The sequence below is a fragment of the Callospermophilus lateralis genome, chromosome 7 (genome assembly GCF_048772815.1).
Source record: "Callospermophilus lateralis isolate mCalLat2 chromosome 7, mCalLat2.hap1, whole genome shotgun sequence".
NCBI lineage: Eukaryota > Metazoa > Chordata > Mammalia > Rodentia > Sciuridae > Callospermophilus > Callospermophilus lateralis.
Window position 1 is genome coordinate 102690731 of NC_135311.1, and position 27654 is coordinate 102718384.

Below are 27654 nucleotides of genomic sequence, written 5' to 3' on the forward strand. Positions count from 1 at the left end.
CAGCTCAGCAGAGCTTTGTCCCAGACAGACCTGGCTCATCACCTCTCAGACTCAGTTTCCTCATCTCTTCAGTGAGGTTGATGTGGCCTCTGTCTGCAGAGCTGATGCAAGAATCTTGAGACATCACAAAGCCATTTGTCCCTCTAGAGACCCCAGCTCTTCCTGAGGGGTGCCCGAGTGTCATGTTTTGTTTTCCAAGCTGGCATTTGATGCACTTCTACGAGAGCCACTGCTACACAGTGCAGGCAGAGCACAGAGAGGGAGTGCACACTGGGTGTGGGGACCACTGAGGGCAAGCTGGGAGAAAGAACAGGGCAGGTCTGGGCAGTGTGCGCAGTCGGGCATGGGGGATGCCTGGGCAGTGTGCCGGAGTCAACAGGATGGAGCAGTGGGAGCCACCGGAAGGCCAGGATCTTCTTTGTCACCAGGTTGTCTCGAGGGCAGTGGGAGCCACAGAGGGTTAGGAGCAGGGGGAACCACGGTCAGATTTTTGCCGGATAACCCTGGCTGTGGTGAGGGAGGGGACAAGCTTGGCCAGGTGGAGGATGGTGGGGTTTTTTTTTTTTTTTAATTTTTTTAGTTGTAGTTGGACACAATACCTTTGTTCCATTCATTTATTTTTATGTGGTGCTGAGGATTGAACCCAGGGCCCCACCCATGCTAGGCGAGTGCTCTACCGCTGAGCCACACCCCCAGCCCGAGGATGGTGGTTTGAAGTGAGAGGGTTGGTGAGGTTGGGAGGAGGGGTGGGGATGGGGGCTGAGAAGGGGAGGTCTGCTAGGGGGCAGGGGGCAGACATGAACTTGGTCTCATCAGTGTCCAGAGACCGTACCTGCCAAACCACCTGCTGAGACCCCCTCCTCTGTGTTCCTAGAGTCAACCTGATACCCTCCCACCCCCACCTCATGCCAAGTCACCCTGCTGGGCAGCCTGCATGGGGACTATGTGCCTACCTTCCTGTGGGTCCCTCTGACTTCAAGACCCTGTCACTGAACTTAGAAACAGACCCTGAGATTCTAAGAAATCCTGCCCTTGGAGAGGCCTGTGAGGTGGAGGTGCACACACCCGGGCCAACCCCAACCCTGGCGCACTTGCTCAGTACCGTAGGGGAGGCCTGGCTTTCCTCCTCTGGAGAACGAGGAGCTGACCGGGGCCAGGGGTCCTCTGCAGCACGTCCTTTATCTAACAGGGCCCTCTTTGTTCTGCTTCCTTTACACTCCTGACGTGAAATCCATCCGTAATGTAGTCTCCTCTGCACCGTCACTCAGGAAAATTCCACATAATGTTTTAATTGTAATATAAAAGGAGAAATGAAGCTCACTCCTGAGTCATGTGTGATTCCACGTGTCCGTGCTCAGCATGAATGTGCCAGAAGGTGAGGTGAAGTCATCAGGTATTCGCACCTGTGCAGGCATCCCCCAGCCTGAGGGGTGCCCGAGTGTCACGGGCAGAGAGGCCCCGGGTGACGTGGTACTCTGAAATGGTGAACAACCCTTGGTCAACGTCCAAACAAAACACAGTACAGTCTTTCCCTAATTTACATGGTAGTTCTTCCATGCCTGGAAAATTTTGTGTATGTCAAGAGCATGAAAAAAGTACTTTGTGTTTATGTGTAAAATGGACCTATGTTCTAGGCCTAGATGACCAGGATGCTTGTTTACAGATATTTTGAATATCTGGCAAGATATTAAAAAGTTAGTGTTGGATTGACTCACCCTTGGCAGCAGTGAGTTTTGGCCCCTCCCCACTAAATGTCAGTGGTTCCCAGTTATGTGACCACCAGAATCTCAGTGATATCCAGTGTGCCCCTGGGGGGCACCTTGCTGCAGTGGAGTCTGAGGGTGCCAACAGGAGCCCTGGGGAGGGAAGCGGAGGAGGGCTGGTCAGGGACAGCTTCCCAGAGGAGGGGCCCCGGGAGTCAGATCTGGGGTGGGAATTTTCATAAGCCAAGGCTGTGGCGTCGCCAGCCTTTCCGGCCTCTCTGTGGAACAAATCACCTTTTCCATGGGGTGTAGAAATTCTGCATCTCTGCAGCACAGGGAACCCTTCCCACTGCCTGTTCTGCATGGTGCCCTTTCCTACAGGTGCAGAGACTTCCTGCAGGCCCGGGGCGCCTGCAGTGCTCCACCTTTCATCCATAGGGTCATGGGGATAAAGCCCTCCAAAAGTTGAGAATATCTTCAGTGGAAAATGATTGGTCCCTAGTAAATGCGGGGCTTAGGAGCACTGTGCCCACGGAGCCTTGATCGTCTCCTCTGCTGATGGAGGGCGCTGGGACCTACCACTGCCCCTCAGCAGGACTGTCTTAGGGCACACTACTGGCCAGGAAAAAGATCAGAATTCAGAATGCAAGCCTGGTTTATACAGAATGCATATTGCTCTCCTGCCTGGTAAAGTCGAAAACTCCTGCCAGGGACTAGAACTCTCAGATCCCTCCCACAGAGACGGAGGGAGGGGGTTTAGATGCCGCCTGGTGAGGCCCCCACCCCAGGCGGTCTGGACTGGGCAGTCCCCCTCCACCATCCTATTGCTGGATACTTGCCTTTTGGGCTTCAAGTTTTTCCACTGGTTTGAAGGAACATTTCATCATTTGGGGGAAAAGCCAACATGGGCATAGAAGTTAACTTATTAGCTTGATTTAAGGAGAGAGGATAAAAAAAAAAAAAAAAAAAGGCCAGACGTGAAATCATAAATCTATATCTGACATTAACATTTATGGTCCTGTTCTTGCTGAAAAAAACGCAGGTAGAATATGTTTGTTTTCAAGAAATTTTTATAGATTTCAACAGCCATTTCCTCTAGATTTCTTGTCATCCCAATACTTTCTTGAACTTGGATAAAAATAAACAGTTTTGTTGAACATCCTTGTTCTCCTGGTGACTGGGGCCAGGCAGGGGCTGATGATGGGGACTCCAGGGCCGACTAGAAATGGCAGCCGTTAGATCTGAGTCGCATGGAATTTTACAACCTCAGGATCAGAGAACGTCCTCATGCCTGATCCATGCTGTCACTGAATCTTAGAGCAATAGAAATTGAAATGCTTAGCTTCATAAAATGGCATCATCTAAGAGGGAGAAAGAGTTTTAGAATCCCAGATGCACAGAAATGCCAACCCTTGAATTTTGGAATTGGGAACCCTTGGTATGATAAGACACAGTATCTGAGGACTTTAAGGGACATCAGGCTTATTGGCTAGAACACCCCTTCCCCATCCCAGAGACATACTGAAATATGCTAAATACATGCAATATTTTCTTCTGCCAGGAGAAATTTTTCTTTCCTTAGGCCCTTACTTTGCCCCCTCCCAACTTGGAGTCTCTGTTGCCCTTGGAGAGACACTGCCCATCTCCTCCATTGGCATAGGTGCAGCCTCTCTTAGGGAAGGAGCTGGAGGCTGTGGTGTGCAGAGGAGGGAGGGGACACTGGCTCCTGCAGCCCTGAGTCTTGGGAGGCCCTGGACAGTGCATCTCTCTGCCAGCTGAATGCTCCGGTCTCCTCTAAGGCTGTTCCCCTTGATCAGCCCTCAAGGGGAAGAGGACAGGGGGCCCTTGGCATGGCATCTGGGAATGCCCCACTCTGTCCCTGCCCTGGAATTGCTTGTGATGGGCTGGGAGGAATGGGCACCTGCACCCAGACCAGACGCCTGGAGGGTGCTCGCTGCCAGGCTAGTTGGGGCCCGTGTCTAGCGTCACTCTACCTTTGATTTAGTCTCAAGAATTATTTGTTCATTTTTAAAAAAGAAAGAACTATTTTGATATATGTAAATAGAGAGTTTTAAAATTTTATTTTAAAATATATGTGCCACAAAACTCACTTGTGTGTTTGACAACAGTTCTAAGACTGACAGTGCCTTGGGTCTTGCTGCCACCACTGCCATCGGGAGATAGGATGGGTCCCTCAGTCCAAAAGAGCCCTGGAGAGAGTTGAAGAAACACTCCTCTCTGAAAGCCACCAGCCTCTTTGCAGCCGCTCTTCCTTCCAAAGCACTTTTTCAACCCAGAACTCAGACAGGATTCCAGGGCTGCCTGCTCTCCCCGTGCGGCTTCCTGCTACAGCAGAACGGATCCCCGCATCCTCCCTCTGCCTCCCCAAGGTCCCGCAGATCCAGCTCAGCTTCCTTGCAGCCTTATTGCCTTCCTCTCGCCCTTGTTCAATCTCTTTCTTCAACATCATTCCTACAAATATTTTCTCTTATAATGAAGATCTTTAGTAAATCCAATAAAATTCATGATGAGATCCCTTGTAACGAGACCAGTTCCCGTGGACTGTCCCGTGGACAGTTGCTCCCGCCCTCCGTCTAACTCCTTTCTGGAGGTTGGGCCTGGGGAATGGATGGGTTTCAGAAGTGCCTGCCTCCTGACCCCTGGAGACCTTCTCAGTTCCCGGGTGGAGTGGATGTGGTGACAGAGGGCTGTTTTAATAAATAAAAATGCTTCCCCACACATGAACTGGAAAACCCCAGAAAAAATACCATTTTTAATTCACTGCATAAGAACACATCTCTGTATTTTTAAGTGAGTCAAGTTTAGGGACCATACTTAGAGCATGATGGGGTTTTACTGCCTCATGTTTAATTAATGTCTGTACAGTTTGTTACTTAGCTATAGCTTACTTAATTGTTGTATTATTGGATACATGGGCCATCTCCTATTTTCTATTATAAAATTCTTTTCTAATTATAACAGCAGCCGGGCTGGTGCACACCTGTAATCCCAGAGACTCCAGACGCTAAGGCAAGTTCAAGGCCAGCATGGGCAACTTAGTGAGACCCTGTCTCAAAATTAAAAATAAAAAGGGCTGGGGAAGTAACTCAGTGGTAAAATGCCCCTGGATTCAATCCAGAGAGAGGGGCGGGGATATACAGAATATACAGAATAAGGTGACACTGTCCTTTCCGATGTGCATGCAGTTTGAATGGTAGGTAGGAAATTTTTAAAAATTTTGCATATCCCTTGGCAGCAGTCCTGTGTCTAGGTGATTATCTTAAGGCTATCAGTATGAATGAACAGTAAGACAGGTCCATGAACACATTCATTTATGTGAGTGTTTTCTAGTTTTTCCCTTTTCTAGACAATCTTAATCCAATGTTGAAGGATAAATAAAATATGTACAACAACCATAAAATAGAAGACTAAATATAGTCATTAAAATTATTTGTTAGAAAGGGCTTTGTGCATCTGACTGTAGCAAATCAGCTCATATCAGACTAAGCTGTCTTGCTCTGTTTTGTGCTGATATAGAATACCTGAGATTGAGTAATTTATAATGAGCAGAATTTATTGGCTTACTATTCTGGATGCTAGGAAGTGTGATATTAAGACGTCTGGCTATATTTGGAGTAAGGAAGTATTAAGGTTAAACGTGGTCATAAGGGTGGGGCCCTGATCAATAGGATTAGTATCCTCAAAACTAGAGACACCAGAATGCTCCCTCCCTCTGGCTCTCAGTGCTCATGCCCCAAGGAAAGGCCATGTGAGAACACAATGAAGAAGTGGCCCTCTGCAAGCCAAGAAGAGAACCCTCACCAGAAACCGATTGGCTGATACTTTGATCTTGTATCTCTAGCTTCCAGAAATGTGAGGAAAATAAAATTCAGTTGGTTAACCACCCGGCCTATGGTATTTTGTTATAGCAGCTGGAACAGACTAGTATACTGGGAAAGCATTCACATATATTTACCCCAAGTTCCTTAGTGATGGGGAACAATGTCAAGGTCAGCATGCCTTCCAAGGATGACAGAGCTGGCCTTGCATCCTAACTCTACCATTTACCAGCTGCACGATTTTGGCCATGCCCCTTCTTCTTCCCCTTTCTCTTCCTCTGGGAAAAGGGTTAGCAATACTGTATCTGGCACATAACAGATACTCCATCAACTTTGATATTCATCCTATAGCATTAAGTGAAAAGCGCAGAGGACATGAAAATATGTATATTATCCTATTACCCTTGCTTTTTAAAAATAAAAAAATGTCTATAGATGCAAGGGAAAGCACAGCATCTGCTGTGGCTCTCTAACTGGTAACTTTATGGAAGATACTTTCTAATTTCTGCCTAGGTTCATTCTCTCTCCCCTTCTGTCCATTCCTCCCTCCCTCCCTCCCTTCCTTCCTTATTCCTTCCACAAATATGTGCTAATTTGGTAACAGTTTGAGGGGAGAGTTGACCCTTCTGCATATTTGTCTACCTATGTCTGCACCAACACGTGTGACCAGCCTTGGCCTCTGCACTTCCTGGCCCTGGGTTGGGAGGGAACTGGTGACTCGCTCGGTTTCTTCTTAGGACTGTCCTGAGGTGAGTCTGCTCAGGTTTTATTGGCCCAAGTCCCTGTAAATCTAGCTTAGCTTTAAAGGGGAATTTATGGGATTCTTGTGGTCTGGGATAAGAGATGGTGGGCGGCCGTAAGCCCGGCGTGAGGCCTCGACCATCAGGAGCTGCGGCTCTGGAGGCCCTGACCAGGTTACAGGCCCCCTGATGGCTGTGAACACTCCAAAGTGGCTCCGGCAAGTAAGTGGGCCTTGGCTGCCCTGTCCTGCTGGGCTGAGGTGGCTGGAAGAAAAGCCTGACCGTTCCCTTTCCTGGTTCTCCTGAATGGGGAAAAGGGTACCGCAAAGCATCTGTTGGGCACACAGGACCTGGGGAGCTAAATGCAGCTTGACTCTGCCTTTGTGGGTTGTCCTTAGGTGAACCACTGGACCCCCCTGGGCCTGGGAGGTGGGCAGCACCCGGCGTCCCATGCTCTGTCATCTCTGTGTCCCACTTGTCAGAGCCTGACATGCGGGAAGACCAGTCCCAGCACTTGCACTGCTCAGAGGGAAACTGAGGCTCAGCGGGGACTGCAGCCCTGCTGTGTGCTGCCTGGAGAGTCCATGCTCAGACTCCTGGGGAAGGGCTGCTGGTGAGACCTGGTTGGCCTGGAGCTGCCCTTTCATGGCTGCTGGTGCACACAGCCCAAGAAAGCAGGCTCACCCCTGGGAGGCTGTGACCTTGTTTCCCTTCCTGTAAAGACACCCTTTTCGAGGTATCAAATGCAACAGGCACCATTCCAGGGAGTCCACATGTATTATCTCATTTAATCCTATTAGCTTAGCTCACCTCTGCAGCTACGACTCTTATCTCCATTTTACAAATGAAACAGAGGTGCAGAAAGGTGAGGTGACTCATTCCAGAGTCAAACACCGAAAGTGAATGGCAGACTGGGGCTTTAACCTAGGGTGTGTGTGTGTGTGTGTGTGTGTGTGTGTGTGACCAGAGGTTGACCAGTTCCCCTGATCACAGCATCTGGCATGGAGTAGGCATGAAGATGAACGTGGGACAGCCCACCCAGCCAGCCACCCTCCCTATATCTACACCCTCTATTGTGGGGCTCACTGTGTGGGGCCCCAGGCTTAGTGACCCTGATGCTCTGTAAGAGTCGGATGCGCCCCTGTTTTCTCTTCCATGTGTGAAATAAGTTGTGCAAAGCCACATTTCAGGATATACTGATGTTCAGCAGCCCTGGGGCCTCAAGGTCCTTGTCCTGAAGGCTGTCACAGATTTGCAGGGAGGAGAGGCTTTAGCTGCACTGAAAAGCACCAGGATGGCAGTACTGAGTGTCCCAATCCAACTCTGGAGTGACAGAATACATGTGAGTTGCCAGGCCTGTGCAGGTGCACAGGTGCACCCTGAGTGGCACCCCCACAAGGGATTCTGGGAGCTGTGCTGTGCAGTCAGGGAAGTGAGAGCCCAGGGAATGTGCCAGGAGGAGAAGCTGGGCTCTGAGTGCCCACAGTGTGAGAGGGTCAGGCCCCTGAACAGATGGCAGGGGCCTGACAGGAGCTGCAAAGCATCATGGGAGTGTAAGGAGACAACAGGTGAAGGGACCCCAGGTTACGGGGCACCCGGGGCCAGGCTGAAGGTACTTGAATTTATTAAATACCCTGCAGAGCTGGCCCTGTGTGCAGTATTAATTATCATGTCATTGGCTCCACCTTGTAAAATTCTCCCCATTTTATAGACTCAGGAAAGTATGACCATCTCCAATTCTGAATCCCTCTCTAACTGCTGCATAAGTTCAAGGATTGGCAGATTAATAGCTCAAGAGCCAGAGATCTATTTTTCTAAATAAAGTTTTATTGGAACACAGCCCCACTCACTCCTTCACATACTTCTCATGACTGCTTTTTATGGTACAACAGCAGAATGGAGTTGTGGTGGTAGGGGCTGAATGGCCCCCAGAGCCTCAATTGTTTCTTGTCTTGCCTGGTAAAGTTCGCTGACTTGCTCTGTGGGCTTGGGCAAGCCACTTTCCCCCTCTGAGCCTGCCTAGCCAACTTCTGAGTGTTGTAATGAAGCTCCGGGGTGATGGCTGGGAACCTTTACTGTAAACTGTAAAGGGCAGTGCCTTTTTCCAGCCTGCTACTGGGTAGGCACTAGAAGTCCACTAGTGAAGGAGAAGGCAGCACCACGTAGGCCTTCCCCCACCCGACTGCGGGTGCTGCTGAGGCTGCAGGGTGGCGCGTCTGGGCCTGAGTTGCTGAACGTGTCCATGTCCACTCACGCAGACTTGGCAGGTTTCAGCATAAATTAAAATTCTTGTGGGGAGTCACCTTATATGTGGTGCCACTTAACAGCCAACTCATTATGATAATTTGCAAAGCTCTCTGGTGTGTAACTGGAGCCATTTGCTTCAGATTTGCTGGCTGTGACCTCATCCAGACTGCCCAGCCCTGTATTTGGTGAAACCTCAAGTTTTGGAGGCTGGTCCTCCTGAGTCTATCCTCAGGGTCATCCGAGTCTGACCTTTCTGGAGATAGACTGCTTCTCAAATAAGGCCCTGCCTCCCTTCCCCAAGCTGGAGGAGAAATAGAAGAAATAAGTGCCCTCATCATTCCTTTCCGGGTGTTTCCTGTAAGCTAGGCCAAGGGCATTGTATTTATAATCTCGCCTGTTCCCATAACCTTGTAAGGTAGGTTTCAGCACCATTTGACAGATAAGAAGACTGAGGCTTGATGAGGAAAGTAGACCTGATTCTTACCTAACTTCAGAAGTGCCAGTCCAGGTTCCACTGTGGATTTGCTGTGTGACCAGAGAAGCTTCTTTGCCCCCTTGGAGCCTCAGTTTATTTATTAATGAAATAGATATTCACTCAGTTCCAGCTCTTGATGTTCTAAGATTTCTTACCAACTTGTAAAAATGAACACAGGACCCATCAGTCTGCAGTGAAGAGGAGCTTCATTTGCATAGGGAACGCCACCTCCAAAGTGCACTCTTGGCCCCCTGCGGCACAGAGGGAGATGAGGCTGCTGGGTGCCAGCCCTTTCCCAGGGCACTCCCATTTCCTCCTCAGGGCAGCAGGGCAGTCCGTGTGGCTCTCTCACTTCCTGGAGACAGTGTGGGCAGGAAGGGGTCTCCCCATCTGGGCCTTGCTACGCCCTCGGAGCAGAGAGGCCAGACTCCAGCAGTGGGAGATGGCGCCCATGTTTTTCCTGACAGACACCCTGTGCTAGGTAGCACTCATATCTTTGTGGTGGTGACGGCATCACTGGGACACATGTCAGCCTCCTGGTTTAACCTTCCAGCCTTCAATCAAGCAGGAAGCCTGGGGCAGAGTCTGGTATGGGCTTTGGGAGACCTTTCTGTGGGCCCTGTGATTTTTAGTGGCTGTATGACCTTGGTGGCCACTTGCCAGCTCTGGTGTTCAGTGTCCCTCTGCAAGGTTGGAATGTCAAAGCTTCCCTCCAGGGCTCTGTGGCAGTACAAGAGAAAAGGGCTGGAATGGACTTGGAGCACCAACCAGTGCCAAATTGTGACCGGAGAGGCTCTCTCCCTAATCCAGCCTGTTTATCTATTGTAGAAAAAACCTCTGTCTCCAGGCAGGAAACAGCTGATAATGACCGTTTCTTCCCACAGAGTTGATGGGTTTGACCTCAACTCAGCCTGTAACTCCCTGTGTGTACTTAGCAAACCGCTTAACCTCTCTGATCTTCCTTGGGGTCCCAGTTGGAGATGCTTGTTTGGGGGTCTATAGTTACTCATCAGTTGATTGAGAGACAACAGGACAGAGCTGGACCTTGAAATCTAAGATGTCTGGATTTGGGTTGTGGCTCTGCCTCTTACAGACCTCTGAGCCTGCACCGAGGCAGCTAATCTGTCCAAACCTTGGCTTTTCCTCATCTGGAGAATGGCTGTACTGGCTCTACCCTGGGATGGACACTGGCCGAGTCAGGGCTTCAAAAACTCAAGGCTCCCACAGCTCATCCCGGGGCCCAAAGTCTTCCTTTCCTGCACGCAGCTCCTACGTGTCCTCAAGGAAGGCTCAGAACTGCATCCGCGCCCCCAGGACTCTGGAGGAAGACCCTGGCGGAGCAGCCCCGAGTGATGATTAAGCGCGCTCTGCTCCAAATGCTATTAATGGTCATAAAATTATCCACAGTTTTCTGAGGCCCCGTCCCAAGGCTTGCCTCAATGGGACAATAAAATCACATGCAGAAACCATTTGGAAAAGGCGAGGACGGCCAAGCAGAGACGGAGTGAAACGAGCTGCAGCCTGCTCTCATTAACTCCAGCCATTCACATTTGTTACCAGGGATTTCTTTTTAATTAAAAAACAACCAAGTTATTAAAAAATAAGCCTGTGAGGGGCTGGCTGAGCAGCCGCCGAGGCCAGCGGAGCAAGCGTTCCCCACAGCAGGACGGGAAGGTGGCGTGGAGCAGACGCTCATCTGAGCCCCCCAACAGGCTGCCCGAGCCCCTTGACCGCCCAGGACCTCGAGAGCAGTGCAGTCTCCTCTGCATACTAATGCTTGGGTGAGAGTGTCCCTTCCCTGAGCTTGTTTTCTCCTCTGTCAAATGGGGACACTGGCATGCATACCTCCTTCAGAGGGCAGTGGGACCCTGGGTATTGATCTAGGTGCCAGAGCTCTCCTTGTCCTCAGCTTAAGCGGTTGGCTATGTTCTGGTCTTCACTTTTTTTTCTCACCTTGATGCTTTATCTCGCTCAGCGATGACAGTGCCTGGACAACCCTTGGACCCCCTGATAAAATTTCATTGCATCTGTAGGGCACCTTATAGTTTTCGAAGTGCAGTTTAACCTCAAGGATGCTTTCCATTCCACACGCACCTGTAGGTGCCAGCACTGTGCCAGGGCCTGTGCGCTTCTGCTTTCCAAACCTCACGGCGTCCCTGGAGAATTGGTGTGACTGTCCCTTGTTGCCAGGGGAGCAGAGGGTCAGCCACATGCAGGGATTTGCCCAGTGGCATCATGGGCTTCTGGCAGAAGTGGGGGTCACACTGTGGTCCAAAGGTCACCAAGTCCATGTCCTTACCTCCTCTGCATCACCCCCAGAGGTGACAGAGTAGAAAGCCTAAGATGTTCCAGGTTAATCGTCCTCATTTATAGGGGAGAAAGAGGCCCAGAGAGGGGAAGGATCTCAGAGCAACTGTGCCTGACTTTTGTATTACTTTACGTAGTTTAGTCTCTTGCCTCAGTTAGGCTTCCTAGAGACCTGTAGTCAGGCAAGGCTGGGCATTCAACAGGCTGCCAGGGAATGGGGGTGGAGAATGATCACACACCACCTCTTTGCTGTGCAATGTGATTTGGGAAGCAGCACAGGTAGGGCTTTGGTACCAGGGACAGTGGTGCTGTTGGACCACATCTCCTCCTTGGCACACATCTCCTCCTTGGCACACATGTGCTAGTACCCCCAGGGCCTCGGGGCCCACCATGCTGGCACAAGTGCAGCAGCCATGCAAGGATTGAGGTGCAAGCATCAAGAACGACAGGCTGTGAACTCCAAGACACCAAGGGTTTGTTCTGCTCACCAGTTTCCTGCTGTTAGAATAGTGTCTGATACACATTAAGTGCCCAGTGTTTACATAATGGTCCTCCCAGCAGTGAAGCCTTGGCATCTGTGTTGGAGATCTGGGGATTTTATTACTGGTCTTGCTGGTTGGGATTTTGGTGAGGAAGCACGGTCCCTTGGGTGGCTCCAGTGCTCCTTCCCAGCCGTAACTGATGCCTGCCCTCTCCCCGTGCCCTCCTGCAGGCTGTCCCCACTCACTGTCTCCTCTCTCCCTGTGGTTTCTGCCTAGTGAATGGGAGCTATGGTCACTGCACCCCTGGCTCGGAGAAGGGTCTGCTGGATCTGGATCTTGCTGAGGGCCCCAGCCCCACCTGCCACCAGGGACTGTTTCTCCCTGCAGGAAGTCCGCCACCCCGGGGCCACCCCCCAGCCTGCGAGAGGCTGCTGCATTTCCCCCACCCTAACAGGTATGTGCCCATCCCCACCTGTCCACCATTTCCTGTGGACAGTCCCTGAGGTCCAAGGATCAAGGGCCTCAGGATCTCACCTAGACTGCCTAACATGTGGGACGTACAGGGAAACTGAGGCTCAGGAGGGCCAGGGACTGGTCAGAGATGCCTGATCCCCAAATCAAGGTACAGCAGGTTTGATTACTCCTGAGACCTACTCCTTGCATCGGAGATGGCTGCTTTCTCAATGTCTCTTACAAGGTCATCCCTTGATCTGTGTCCTAATCTCCTCTTCTTTTTGCAGGTGGTACCAGGGATTGTACTCAGGGGGACTCGACCACTGAGCCACATCCCCAGCCTTTTTTTTTTTTTTCATTCCAATAGCTCAGTCCCAGAATGCTCAAGCTGCTCCTCTTTACTGCTATTAATGATTAGCCTGATAACTGTTTCCAAAAGGATGCTCCAAATAGAGGCTTTCCTGCTCCCTTTCTCTGCCCAGCCCACCTGTACCAGGCCCAGGATTGCAACCCCCTATGCAGCATCCGTGCTTTTATATTTTTAAACTCCACAAGGTCCTCACCGTTAGGTCTTCAATACATGGAGCTTTCTGCTAGCACTGGGAGGGGGTGTGCATTTGCTGTCTGCCTCAGAATCAAAGCTCCTGGTTCTCCTGGGCACAGACTGGGCAGCAGAATCCTTGGGTAGGAAGAGAGTTTGCTGGTGAGGGAGGTGGAGGGTTACTCATTATAGCTGAGAAACCAACAGAAAGCCCTTCTGCCACACCTATGTTCAAGGAGAGTGTCAGGTCAGTTGTACACAGGACAAGAGAGCAGGGCTCCTGGTCCAGGTGTGGCATGGGTTTGCCACTGTGCGATGGTGGGTAAGCCTTGGGCCCTCTTGACTCCTCCATCTCTGCAGTGATGGAGCTGGAACCCATGCCCAGGGTCCCTAGCTCTGGATCCTCTTCTACCCAGCACTTGGGGCTGGAACTGAGGGTGCTGCAGTTACAGGGAGCCAGAAGGGAGGGCCTGGGGCTGCAAGACCATCTTGGAAAGAGAGGGACCACAGCAGTGCTGTAGCACAGTGATAATAGCATCATGCACCATGCCACCCACTTCCCAGAGGGCTGCCACTTGCTCCTGGCAACTGTCCTCTGAGTGCTACATAGAGGCTTAGTCCTTGTTTCATGGGTGAGGAAACCGAGACTCAGATGCGGGGGGCAGGGTGGGGAGATCTTATGAGGTGTCCTAGTCAGACTTTAGGCACAAAACTGGGCCTTTTGTTCTGCTGGCCAGCTAGAGGGGCTTTACCTTCCTGGCCTTCTCCTTTTTGGAGTCCTCTGGTGACAGGCAGGCCCTGGTGTCTCTACCTATATCTTACCTGGTCCCCAGCCTAGGATGGTAGGCCCTACGGTGCGAGAATCCTTTTGTCTTCCTGAATTGGGCCTCCTGTGAAGTGGGCAGAGGGGATGCCTGCGCTTGCGAGAGGCCTTCTCTAGGAGACTGTGTGCCATGTTGAAGACACCACCATGGTAAACCCCAGTCCTGGCATCTGCACCACCCTCACTGTCATGGGGAGGATCACCTCGATGTCAATCAGGACTTGCCTGAGCTGGCACAGCTGGGACAGGGCTGAGTCTGGCCTTAGGCCCAGGCCTCCTGCCTCTGTGTGCTGCCCTGCCCGGCCTGCCCCTGGCTTCTCCCCAGAATGGCCATTTCATGCAGTCCTGGAGTCTGGGCCTGAAGTCCTGGGCCAATCCCCTGGGGGTCTTCTCCTCAGTTAGTGTTAAGGTGCCCCTGTACCGTGGTTGTGCTTCAGAGGCCCATTCACTGACGCCAATATAGCGGGGAAGACAGGCTGCTTGGGGCAGAACTTCAGAGGACGTTTTTAGAAGATTTTTCACTTCCAAAAATCTTACAGAGATTAACAAAGATTTCAGGGACATGTAAGTGGAATTTAAAACCCACTGGACCTCGCTATTCCTCAAAATGCCAGGCTTAGCCTTCTTCCCACAGAACCCACAGGGGTCAGAGCTTCCTCTGACCCCAGTGCAGGGAAGACCCCAGGGCAGCCTGGGAGGAGGGCCCCAGGGCTGGAGTGGGGGCTGGTCTTGGTAAAAGGATGAGTGGGCCTTCCGGCATCTCCTCTTCACCTGTTCCCTCCTCCTGCCTCTTGACTGACCCCCAGCCCTCTCCTTCTCTCCTCTTCCCTCCACACTCTTCTCTGCTCTCAGACCACCCATCTCTGGTCTTCCTCTTCCTTTGCTTTTAGCCCTAGGCTTCTCTGGCAGCCCCGACGAGGCCTCCCCCTGTGCAGTGCCCACCTCCTCATGACCTCCCTGACCACTCTCTTCCAGGTCTCCCAGGCCCCAGGCCACGTATGTGAATGGCGGCCTCCCAACCACACCACACATCAAGCAGGAATCCCTGCCCGATTACCAGGCCATGGCCGAAGCCCGCACACCCCTGTTGACTCACTGCCGGGCCCCACCAGCCACTGGCCTGCACACAGATCTGGACCTCCCCAGCAGAGGCCTCGCCAACCCTGCACCTTCCTGCTACCTTCTGGGCAGTGAGCCCAGCTCTGGCCTGGGCCCACAGCCTGAGGCCCACCCTCCTGAGGGCAGCTTGAAGCGCTGCTGCCTCTTGGGCCTGCCCCCGACTTCCTCGGCCTCCTCCTCGCCCTGCACCTCCTCTGATGTCACCCCCATCATCCGCTCCTCCCAGACAGCTCTAGTCACCTGTGTAAATGGACTCCGGAGCCCCCCTCTGTCAGGAGACCTGGGGGGTCCTGCCAAGCGGGCCCGGCCCGGCCCTGTGTCCACTGAGAGCCACGAGGGCAGCTTGCAACTTGAAGCCTGCCGGAAGACGGGCTTTCTGAAGCAGGAGCCTGCGGACGAGTTCTCAGAGCTCTTCGGGCCTCACCAGCAGGGCCTGCCGCCTCCCTACCCTTTGCCTCAGTTGCCAGCTGGCCCGGGCCTTACAGGCCTGGGGCTGGGCCTGGCCAGCAGGATGGTGGCAGGGCGGCAGGCGTGCCGCTGGGTGGACTGCTGTGCAGCCTACGAGCAGCAGGAGGAGCTGGTGCGGCACATCGAGAAGAGCCACATCGACCAGCGCAAGGGTGAGGACTTCACCTGCTTCTGGGCTGGCTGCGTGCGCCGCTACAAGCCCTTCAACGCCCGCTACAAGCTGCTCATCCATATGAGGGTGCACTCGGGCGAGAAGCCCAACAAGTGCATGGTGAGTCCCCGCAGGCTGCCCGGCCTCGCCCCAGCCCTGCAGAGCAGCGCCCATCTCACTCCCCTGGAAGGGCACCCTGGGAGCTAGGTACAGTGCTGTGGGTGTGGGCCCTGGTCAAGATGGTCAGTGCTGCCTGGTGCCGTGGCACCAGGGGCTCAGGAGGCTGAGGCAGGTAGACTGTGAGTCCAAAGCCAGCTTCAGCAACTTAGCAAGGCCCGAGCAAGTCACGGAGACACTGCCTCTAAATTAAAAAATACAAAGAAAAGGACTGGGGATGTGGCTCAGAGGTTAAGCACCCCTGGGTTCAATCTCTGGGACCTCCAAAAAAAGGTGGTCAGTGCCACTGTCACAGCGAAACTTGGCAGTGCCACACTGTCCTCACCAGGTGCCCTGCCCCCCACCCTGAGGATCAGACATGCATCAGGTGTGTTTTAGCATGCTGCATGGCCTCCGAGGTCAAGCGGGCTTGGCCAGCCTCTCTCACGTGCACATGCTCCATGCTCCACTTGGCAGAGGCCTTGACAGGCAGACAGTGACACTCCTTCAGCACTGGACCTTCACCTAGTGTCCTTCCCAAAAAGGCTCTTGGGCCTCCTCCCAGAGCTGCCTACAGCTTGGCTGTCCTCAAGGAGCACTGGGTCCTCACAGGCACCAGGCCTGAGCCCTCTGGGCCCCCGAGAGGCTTTGGGCTAAGGTCAGGGGTCATCAGATAAGGCCCTGCAGAGCACCAGTTCTGGGAGGAGGTCCAGAGCTGGTGCTCTGCAGCTAAGGTTTCTGTGGAGAGAAAGCAAGACACACGTGTTTGAATGCACACACATTCATGCACACACACACACACACACACACACACACACACACACTGACTCCTGGCAGCCTGGCCTCTGGCCCTTCTGACTGGTCATTTCTGTATTGTGCTCTTGCTGTGGTGGATATCTGTCATCAGAGGCCGGGAGCATAATATTAGTCTCTGATGCCCTCTGCCTGCCCCCCAAGGCCCAGCCCGCCCTCCAGGAGAAGCTCCTGCCTGGGAGTGGAAGGCTGGGCCTAGGGTGTGCTCCACAGAACAAGGAGCCTGGGCCACCCAGGCCACCGCTCAGTCTGGGCAGCAGCAGGGCTGGTCTGCACGGGTCAGTGTTGTAGCCACAGTCGATTTCTTCCAGGTCTGTGCACTGTCACTGTCTCTGGCCCCACCTCGTGGAGCCTTAGGTCTGGGAAGGAGCAGTGTCCCTCCCCCAGGGAGGCCAGGCAGGAGGCAGGAAGCTCTGGCAGGGCCAGCGCTCACCTCGCCTCAGGCCTGTCACCTGTGGGGCCGTGAGCCAGGCATACACGGGGTCAGCTCTCCGGGCCTTGAGATGAGAAGGAGTTGATTTCACAGACAGATGAGCGGCAGTGAGCCATCCGTGCCAAGGACAAGACGATGAGGGAGCCTGGTGTGTGGAGCGGAGGTGGGGAGGATGGGCTGAGCAGGCCATGGATTTGATTTGTCACCTGCCTTTGGGCTGAGAGTGTGCTGGCGGGGGGCTGGTGACTGGCCAGGCTGGGGATGCCCCGGCTCATTTGGGGTTTTGGAACATGTGGCTTGCCAGAACATGAGCCCCTGCTTGGGAGGCCAGGACCAAAAGATAGTCCTCGGGCCAGGGCTGCTGGGAGGTGGTCTGGCCTTTCTCTCCCTGAGACCCTGGAGGGACAGCTGTAGTTCTCGGTCATGTGGGTGAGCCCACTGGTGTCTGCGAGGGCCTCAGTGGAGGCTACCTTGTCCCCTGAACCCCAATATGATGTAGTCAGTGACCTTCTTGCAGTGGGGCCTCCTGTGTGGGGTCACAACATCCAGAAGTATCCGTGTTGGACATTGGGGGCCTCAAGAGGATCTAGTCCCCACCCATTTTCCAGCTTGAGAAGTGGAGGCCCAGGGAGGCAGGCCAGGCGGGTCAGTGCACTCTCAGGATCTCTCTCCAAGGCCTGTGGGATCTCACCTGATTCCAGACTCCACAGGACCCTGACTCATGCCTGGCCCCGGGGACCCAGACCCGGACTGTTACATTTCTTGCCCTGGGGGACCTCACACTCAGGGATGGGTCCCTGAGCCATGAGAACCAGTGGCAGGTCCTGGGATGGAGTTTGCCTAGGTCCAGGGAGGGGAGGCCCCGGCAGGCTTCCTGGAGGCGGTAGTGTCCAGGCTCCCTGGTAACTGTGTTTAGTCTTTACAAGTGTGCTGCAGAACCCAGGTGTTTTTACAGGTGAAGAAACAAAGTCCAGCCAGTCTCCCTCTTGCTCCTAGGTGAGCATTTGGTCTTGCCCTTTGGGATCAGGAGCACAGTGATGGTTACACTTGCAGGCAGTTGCTGAGTGCTGAGCATGTGCAGGTGCTATTCTAAGTGGTAGAACCACAGCCCTGCAGGATGTTATCGTTAACCCCCATCTGCAGATGAGGAAACTGAGGATCAGGGAGATTGCTCAACGGGCCCTAGGTCACACAGCTAAAGACAATAATATTAGCAACAGCAATTAAAAAAGGATCATCGTGGTAGTAGTGACAATAAAAATAAAGCCTGAAGCTACACAGCTAGTAACCATTGGAGTGGGATTTGAACCCACGTCTTTCAAAACTGCCATGCTCTTGCCCATAAATTTTCTGTTAATGATTCTCTGGAGCCTTAGGGCCGGCCCTGCTGGGTGCCACCATCTGCAGCCAGCAGCAACAATCTCCTCCCACAGCTTCCTAGGCCTCTCAGAGCCTCCAGGAGCCCCTCCTGCCTGCCATGGGGTGGGAGTGCTCCCCCCTCCCCTGCCACGATGCTGGCATAGCAGGTGACCCAGGAATGGGGCGGGTCCCAGCCGGCACTCAGATAAGTACACTCTCCCTTCCCTGTGAAATTATTAATTTCTCACGACAGGCGTCTGCTACCATGCGCTGTAATAGACAAAGGAATTTTGGACCTGGAGCCTCTGGAGAACAGGAAATAGATGAGACATTTTGATTGAAGAGTAAATGGCCACTAAAATAGCAGTTAATCCTTTTATTATCTCTCCAGCAGCCGCTTCCACTGTTCTTTCATGAGGTAAACACCCCAGCCTTGCAGCTGCTTTGAATTTAGGCTGCGGAGTCTCTGCTCAGTACCAGGCAGGCCTCAGGGTGCTGGCAGCAGCCAAGCGCTCTGCCTGGGCACCTTAGTCCTTCAGCCAGGCCTGGACTGGGGACTCGGTGGCCCCAGGGGAAATGGTGCCGTCTGCCCCCCTCCCTGCCCTCTGTGCAGTCCACAGGAAGCTCCCTGATCTCTTTGCAATATCCTGTTACGTTTCTTATGTTGCTTGAGATGTCTCAGCCTTATGAAATCCGGGGCTTCTTGTGCATCGCGATAACAAGGTTACATCCAACCCAAACACTGACGCGACGCCTCCAAGACGTCAGCTCTGAAGATGAGTCTCGTGCTTTCTTAGGTTGGTTCTCCCAAAGGGCCGAAATTCTGATTGTGTGAGGCTGCAGAAAGGACCAGCCTGTGGAGGCTGCTCCTCTGCACACCAGGAGGCAGAGGCAGAGGGAGAAAGGACAGCTGCTCAGAACCGTCCTTTTCCTATCCTGGGTTTTATAAATAACAAGAAGCAGGATCACCTTACTTTGGTACAGAATTTATCCAGAGCTGTGACCCTGCCCGGGGAAGGTGTGGGCAGAGGTGCAAAGCCCTGGTCGGCATCCTACACACCTGGGTCCCGGCCTGGCTCTGCAGATTACCAGCTGGGTGACCTCAGGCAGGGAACCTACCCTCTCTGAACTAGAGGATACTCGACTGTAAAATGGAGCAACAAGAGTATAGCCTTTTAGTGCCGTTGTTATGAGGGTTAAAAGAGATGATGCAGGGAAAGGGCTTGGGTAATTCTCTTCTCCCCCATCACACTCTTTCCTATTGGTCATCTAAGAAGAGTAGTACAGTAGCCCTAGGAATGAGAACAGGGTTGTTTATAGAGATTTTTTTCCTGATAAAGAAACTGAGGCTCAAACCAGCCATCGGTGGCAGAGCCTGGACTCGAGGTTGGTGAGTCCAGCAGCTTCTGCAGTGCTGGGGCGGGCACGGCCATCCGTGGGTACTCCTGCAAGGGCAGCTCACCAGCCGTGCTGCCCACGTCTCCTAGGCAGTCCTGATCCTTTGTGTCTTGTCCATTCAGCCATTTACAGGTGACTACTCTGCGCCTGACAGAGTCTGAACAGGGTGCCCGGTACTGGCATGGGGGCAGCAGTCAGTGGCACTGGGAGGGGGCTCTAGGGTGTGTGTCCTTCTGTCTGGATGAGCAGCTGCAGCCTCAAGGCTGAACTCCATCCTGCCAAGCCTCCTCTATCCCTGAAGCTGCCTGGGCCTCTGGTCTCCACCTCTTAAGTCCCTCTCTCCATTTGCCGGTCTGTCTCAGATGTCTTTGAACTTGGAGCCAAGAAATACTCCTGGTCAAAAGGTGAACGTTACTGATTAGTTAAATTGTAAGTAAACAAAACTGAGAACAGAAGTTGCCTGGCTGGACCTCTTGTGGGGGGCCTTGCGCATCATCTGGCTTGCTCTACACTAACTCCCACCCCCATAGACCCAGGGCTTTAGACTCCCCTTTTCACCTTGCTCGAGCCCCCTTATCCCACCCCAATTTCCCCCTTGAGTGCTGGGGGTGAGGGAGGTAGAGGGAATTGTTACTGAGAGTCAAAGATGGTTTTATCCAGGCTCGGTGCTAGTCGTTCTCCATTCCACCTCCAGAATAAAACTGCTCAAGTTGGGCGTGGTGGTGCACACCTGTAATCCCAGCAGCTCAGGAGGCTAAGGCAGGAGGATTGCAAGTTCAAGACCAGCCTCAGCAATTTAGTGAGGCCTTAAGGAACTTAGCGAGACCCTGTCTCAAAATAAAAATAAAAAGGGCTGTGAATGTGTCTCAGTGGTTAAATACCCCTAAGTTCAATCCCCAGTACCAAAACCAAAACAACAAACAGACAAACCTCCAAGGCCCGGAGAGGCTAAATCCCAAGATCATAGTCTGCTCCAGGGAGGGAATTGATACCAACCAGATCTGCTGACCTGCCTGGTAGAGCTGTGAGCTGAGAGTCTGAAGAGTCCAGGATCTGTATTGCCTGGGGTGTTCAGAGGAGAAGAGGATTAATGCATTCTGGGTCACAGTATGTCCAGCTGTGAATCTGCAAGTTCATTTTACACAAGAAACTGTTTCTGATGTTCACGACCAAGTAGCCTGCTCTGCTTATCCAGCTCGGCCGCCTGCACCATTCCATGGGCCACACTGCTATTTGCCACCCATCACCTTTGCTCAGCCCTTTCCTTCAGCTCTGTGTTTTTCAAATCCCAGTGGGTGGAGCCCTTGGGCATCCGCTCCTGCTCCCAGCCCCATGGGATGAGCACGTTTCAAGGCCAACACCCCAACTCATCTCAACATCTGTGCCTCATGCCAAGGCTTCCCTGGGAGGCTGCAGAGTCTGAGAAGACAGGTGGACCAGTCCAACCCCATCATGTCCAGACAGGATACAGAAGACAGGGTGGTTGGGAGCCCAGGATTGCACAGCAAATGAGCATCAGTGGGAAAACGGATAACCACAAGTTGGGGAAGGTTTAGACTGTGGGAAAGTGGCCCGTGGACAAGGGAAGACGATGGGACTCGAGGCTTCTGACATCATGGGAAGAGGCTGCCCTTGAGTCCTGTGATATTTTTGATGGATGGTGGAGTGAAGTAGGGGAGCCAGGAGCTGTGGATTGGAGGTCTGGCTGTGCGACCCTGTCCAAGTCGGTCAAGGGGGACGGGAACGTTATTAAAACACTTGGGTGCTTTTCAGTTTGTGGGGGTCTCCAGGACACAGCCAGCCCTTAGAACATTCCAGGAGCCTAGGATTCCTATCCCCATTTTACAGACGGAAATGGGAAGTCTAATTCAGGCCGAAGTTCAGATCCCAAGTGCACTTTGGGGTCACATTTGAACCCAGACTCGAGATGGTGTCCCAACTTAGCTCCATGCCATCTTCTAGGCAGAGAATCATGGTTCTGTTTACAAGTATTGGCGGAAAACCCAGACCTGAATTCATTCAGCAAGCTGTCACTGGGTACCTCTTTGTGCGTCTGGGTGGGCCCCTGGATCAAACCTGGCCTGTCCTCCAGGCCTTGGTCAGTGGGGACACTGAGGGGCATTTGCATGGAACCATTTTGCCCAAAAAGTCAGTGTCCCATCATCTTGGACCTGTTCACCATGGCTTGATGGGATTTTTGCTGTCTTGGAGGGAAAGACACCTTGTGGGTTGAAGAGTGAGACACTTCACCTATTCCAAAATCAGTCACCTGAAATAGGCTCACTTGCTGGAGGCTAGAATTTGTGGTCAAATTAAAAAGCTGCAAAATGGAACATGTTTTAAAGCCACTGCCCTGGAGAATCCTGCTGTAAATGAGTCTGGAGAGTCCAGGATCGTCCAGCCAACTCAGGTCGCCAAGTCCACCCTCTTTGGAAATGGGCCTGAACTTCACCTCATCCGGGGTGGAGGAGGAACTGGGTAGGGAAACGGCTTTGGGCAAAGGCAGCCTGCAAGTTGGCATCCAGAAGCACCCACATGAACGGTCCCTCCTGGCATCCTGTCAGTTCTCATGAGTAGATGGGGAAACTAAGGCCCAGAGATCACCAGTGAGTTGGCAGCAGGCCTGGGATACCTGCTCGATTTCTCCCCCCCAAGGCTTCTTCTCTTAGACAGTTTGCACTCCCAAGGTTCAGTAAGTCCTTTGGGTTTTGGCTCATTCCGATTCCTCTCTCTGGAATGGCTCTCCCAGCTCGGCACCTCCTACCATCCTTCACGATCTAGTGCAGAGCGCCCCCCCCCCGGCCCCCATCTCTGAGCCTCCTGCTCTCCCAGCACGTGTTGCCCCTTGTTCAATAGCTTCCTGGTGTGGCCAAGTGTCTTGGAGATCACAGGCCCCTCAGCCCTCGCCTGGATGGTAGAGAGCTGAGCCTACTCCCCAGGACCAGGGGCTCTCGCCCATGGCCATCCAGCCTCTCTGCTCCAAGGTGGTGAGCTATTGCCTGGACGCTCTCCTCCAGAGCCTTGTCCTGTGAAGTCATGACACCCGTGGGATCTTGAAGATTGTCAGGTTCATCGGGGGCTTGAAGCCTTTCTGCAAGAAGGCCTGAATTTGAAAGATGGCTGTGCTCTCAGCTTGTGTGACCTGACTTCACGGTCCTGTTCTCTCACCTGGGAAGCGGAGGGTACAGTTCCATTGTAAGGCTCCAGCAAGGGACTCGATGGCGTACCACAAATGTCTCTCCCTGTGCTGGACACGGCACATGAGCAAGAGAGGAAAAGATTCGAAAATGGGCAGTGTGCTCAGTCTCCAACTTCCCCAGAGGAGCTGAAAAGGTTGTTGTAGGTCTCAGCCCTTCCTGGACTGGCTGGGTGAGCGTGGATGGGTCACTGTCTCTTCTGGCCTCAGTTTCCCTAGCTCTGAAACGGAGTCATGTCTAACACTCAGGCTATTCCAGAGGGGCTCGTGACACTGTGCCCTTTCCCCTCAAACCCGAGTGCCAGTGCCACTGACCCAGGCAACCGGGGTGCTTCCCTCCTCCTCTAGTTTTCAAAAGTAAAGCTCAGGGGGCTGATATGGAGCAGCCTCCTAGAAGCCAGCGTTCTTCCTGTTCTCTGTTCTTGTGGTCAGGTGAGAGCCTCTCCAGCCCCCGTGCAGAGGGGAGGCCGAGGCTCCAGGGAGAAAGAACTTGCTGGTGAAGGAGAGGAGCTGGAGGAGATGGAGGGGGAGACCCACCCTGCTTGGCTGCTCACCCGCTGTGCAGCCTGGGACAAGGCCCTCCACTCCCAACTCCCTGTTTGTGTCTAAAAAATGGGAGTTGTGATGCTTACCCCAGGAAACATTGGGGGGCTATGCTTCCCAAACTGCCAACTTCCCAGTCGGCAACGCAGGGTTTAGGCTGAGCTGCAGACTCCCACTTATGTGCTCCTCTTGTAGCTAGAGTACAGAGGGGTCATCTGTGCAGGTGTCCCTCCACCTGGGTGCTCCAGCAAGAGTGGACCCTGCCTTTTGGGCCTCCGCCTGCAGCTCTCCTGCACCTCCTCCTCCTTCTGTTCACCCCTCCCCCTGCTGCTGTGGTTGCATGCCTATCCCCCTGCCTGTCATGAAATTCTGAGCCAGGAGTCAGTGAGCCAGGCTAGGCAGTGGCTGGGCACCCAGGACAACCACTGGGCTCTGATCTCCACCCTGCTCCTTAACCAGCTATGAGACTGTGCAGTATTGAGTCACGTGGCCTCTCTGAGCCTCAGTTTCCTGCCCAGGGAAAGGGGACTATGTGGTGCGAATTGAGATCAAGTGCATGGAGCTCTGACCCCGTGCCTGGAACATACAGGGTACTTAAAGACAAGAGCCCTGGTGCATTTTTTTTTTTTTTAAATAAGTCATCAAACCCAGCTTCTCACAGAGAGAATTCCTGGGAGCACTGAACTTGAGGGAACAGGAATACTAGCCAAGTTCTGTGAGCTCAATGCTGCTTGATGGAATATGAAAAAAATTAAGGATGAAAAAAACACAACCCTCTGAATTGAATTTAGAATAATATAAGAAAAACAGCTTTTGAATTTAATGTAAATGGAATTGAAACGATTCTCTCATTGGAATGAGAAAGTCAGATAAAATCAACAGTGACTCCGAGAAAGTGTCCAGACCGTGTTTTCGGAGGGGGGCATCCTGGAAACGGCGGACTTCGCAATGGAGCACTAATAGGCTGTGTCTCACAGGCTGGCAGAGGGGTGATCCAGAGCCAGGGCTGTGTGCCTCTCTGAGAGGCTGCAGCGACAGACCTCGGCATCCATCCACATCTGTTAACGGGTGATGGGCCAGATGCTCTCTACACCAAGCCCCAGGATTCTCAGGAGACAAGGAGTGAGTCTGTTGAGTCCCCCCTGTGGAGAGAGCCCTGGGCTCCTCTCTGGTCCCGCTCCCCTCTGCCAGCCTTTCAGCATGGCTTTATCCATGCCTGCGCTGTGCCAGGTTTGGTGCTGGTAGCGAGGGACGCAGTGTGGAAAGCAGAATGATCTGGCAGCAAGGGAATTCGGTGCCTTAGAGATGGAGAGGCAGGAAAAGGCTCCTTTCAGGATGTCCTCAGAGCTGGGCTTTGATGCGTGGGTTGGAACTTTCCAGGTGCAGACTGTGAGGAAACTCAGTCCAAGGAAAAGGAATGGCAGGTGAGAAAGCTTTGAGATGTGACACTCTTGGTGGGCATGGGTGTCTTCTTGGGCCTGGAGTGATACACGCAAGGGGGCTGGAGACTGGAAGGTGATTAGAATTAAGCCTCAAAGGGTCTCAAAGTTGAGCATGGGGACCTTGCACTTTATTCTGCAGGCAATAGAGAGAATTCCAGAAGGGTGCTTAGCAGGAGAGTGGCAAAGTCACAATTAGATTTAGAGTTTTGATGTGGCAGATACAAGGGAAGGTGACAAGGTGCAGGTGAGGACACCAAGGCCCCAGGGCTGCAGGAGGGCATCAATCCAAGTCTGGAACCTTCTCCCCAGCTCCACCAGAGCAGCCAGGGTCAGGCCGTGCCCCTGGACAGAGGGCATGGCTGTCAGGCAGCACCGGCATCCTCTGGCCAGGCCAGGCCCAGGGTCTGCACACGAGTGGCTCGAGTGGCTCGTGAAGCTGAGTCCCCCTTGGGAGACAACTTCTAGCACATTTACCAGAGGGAAGTGGGAGGGCATTTCCCATAACGCAGCTCCGTAAAGTTTGCACAACTGTTCTTTGTTTTCCATTCGTCCCCACAATAAATCTTCCTCCTCTGCCGGGACGGGGCCTCTGCGGTCTGTAAGTGATTAGGGCATAGACTCGCACAGCTCGGCCTCCTCACCCTGCATTCTGCTGACGTGGGTAATGATAAAACAAGGCTGTCACTAAGATTGTGGTCTTTTGAGTGGCTGGGAAGTCAGCCTGCCCTCGCCCCTTCTGAGTAACCACCCCATGCCTCCCTGGGTGGACTTGCTGTAGTGGGACATCAGCCTGCGGGAGCAGGGGACACTGTAGAGCTGGGCCATGTGTTTCTTGGGATGGGACAGTGGGACCGCAGGTCTCTACAGGGCTGGTATTTTGGGGGTGAGACCAAGAGGTCTCTGCTGGGCCTGGAGCAAGGCTGGCCTAGTGAGTGGCTATAGCAGATCCCAACAGCACAGGGCTTTCAAGCAGAGGGTCACATTTGCACCTCCCCTGGGCAGGGCTCCCCAGATGCATCATTTTTGGTTTTGGGGGATTTTTTTTTTTTTTTTTTTGGTTGACAATGGACCTTTTTTCTTCTTTTTTTGCAATTTTATTTATTTATTTGTGATACTGAGAATCAAACCCGGGGCCTCACACATGCTGAGAATCAAACCCAGGTAGAAAGCGTTCTACCCTTGAACCACACCTCCAGCCTGGCATGCAGTTTTTTGATGGATAGTTCCTGTGCTTTGGGAATGTTCAGGGCAGTAACAGGATCCCAGTGATAGGATCCCAGTTTCACAGTGGGGTCACTGAGATCCACAGAGTGGAAGCTCCCTGGTTAGGTGTCACATCTAGGACTCCACCTCTTGCCCCATGATCCTCCCACTGCTTACAGTACCCTTCAGACCCCGATTTATCCATAAATCTTTGCCTCCTGGTCTGCCGAACCCCAAAGTTTTGGGATTTGCTTATGGGGTTATTTCTGGTCAGACTTCACTGCCAGTGAACACAGCAGTAATCAGAACTCAGGGTTGGCTCCAAGCAGGAAAAGGAGTCTTCTGTGCTCCCTGATACTTCCTTAAGACCCCTGCTCCCCTTTCTATTCCCATTGCTCCTCCCCATAAGCCCTGGACAAGGGAAGGTGGCTCACCCAGGCCACCAGTCAGGCTGCCCGGGATTGCAGTTTTGTTCCTTGCAGTTGTGGAAACTGAGACCCATAGAAAGGATCTGGTTCATGAAATTTCTCAGAGCCAAAGAATCATAGCTCACCATCCTCCCTCCAGCTGGTGTCTTGTTCCATAGGCAGGTTTCCTAGGTCCAAAATGGTGAGAGCTTACCTTGTCTCACCTCCCAACTCTAAAGAACACTGGCTTGTGTTGCATGCACAGGGAAAAAAAATAACTTCTAGGCTTCTGCATCTCGTGTGATGCTCCTCCCAATCCCTGCTGCACCTTTTGACTGATAGGCCCTGAGGCCCAGAGCAAGAGGTGACCTGCTTGAGGTTACAGCAGGAGAGAGCTGATGGTGTGTTCAGGGCACGTGTCAGAATCACCTTCCCTCCTGGCAGAGTCTGGTTGGGGAAGCTCTGCCTTGCAGGCTCCTGGGAGACTAACCAGCCGTGGGTTTCAAACCTCACACCTCCTGAGGTGCTAGAGTAGCGTGAATAGCAGTGATTGATGGCTGTGCCTGTCAGGCCCAGGGGAAGCCTGGCTTGTACAGAGAGCCACACCACCACACAGAAACCAGCTTCTTGCTTTTCCTCAGGCTCCCACTCCTTCTTTTCTTCATTAACACAGAGCCTCAGGGCCTGTGGGTCTGTGCGTGACAAGGGCTTTGATGAGATGAAGTTCTCAGCCCTCCTGGTCTCAGGATCCTGACTCAGTCCAGTGGGAGACAGCAGGGCAGGGGGCCAGAGCCCAGCTTCTTCCCTGCATCTGCACAGAAATGGCCTGTGGCTCCATGCAAACGCCCTACCCCCCTGGGTCACTCTTCTCATCTAGCAAATGGAAGGCTTGGCCTCCAGCATCCCCGCGATCCTTTGAACTCAGACATTCAGACATCCGCAGTTCGATTTCCACCTTCTTGACATGGGCCCAGGGGAGGAGGAGGAGTGGGAGATAAGGAGGTAGCAGGTGGGTCCTCCTGAGCCCTCTGACCCAGTTCCTTCCACACTCCTCCCCCATGCTCTCCTGTGGCCATGGTGGCCTCCTGGCCATCCCTCAACTATACTAAGTCTGTTCCCACCTTGGGTTCCATGCACAGCTGCTCCCTTTGCCCAAATGCTGACCCTCAGAGACCTCTGCCCCAATGTCACCTCCTGCAGAACCTCCCTGACCGCCTTTAGAAAGTAGCACCTCTGGCCACTCTCTGTCCCTTATTCTGCCTGATGTCATGCTATGTGTTGTCTCTGTTCACCCCACTCAGCCATAAGTGCCCCAAAGTCTGGATCATTTTGGGTCTTATTGTGACCTGTGTCTGG

General features: G+C 53.0%; 1 protein-coding gene across 3 annotated transcripts in view; it reads left to right on the top strand.

Moving 5' to 3' along the window:
- The window catches only part of Glis1 (GLIS family zinc finger 1), a 190390-nt gene that overhangs the window by 100195 nt on the left and 62541 nt on the right, over positions 1 to 27654 (top strand). For 2 of the 3 annotated variants that reach the window (XM_076862715.2, XM_076862718.2), the window contains exons 2-3: positions 12070 to 12247; positions 14586 to 15468. In XM_076862715.2, the coding sequence (XP_076718830.1) occupies positions 12070 to 12247; positions 14586 to 15468 (1061 nt within the window). Of the gene's footprint in view, positions 1 to 12069; positions 12248 to 14585; positions 15469 to 18503; positions 18528 to 27654 lie in introns of all 3 variants that reach the window. The other variant, XM_076862716.2, reaches the window with a different exon arrangement.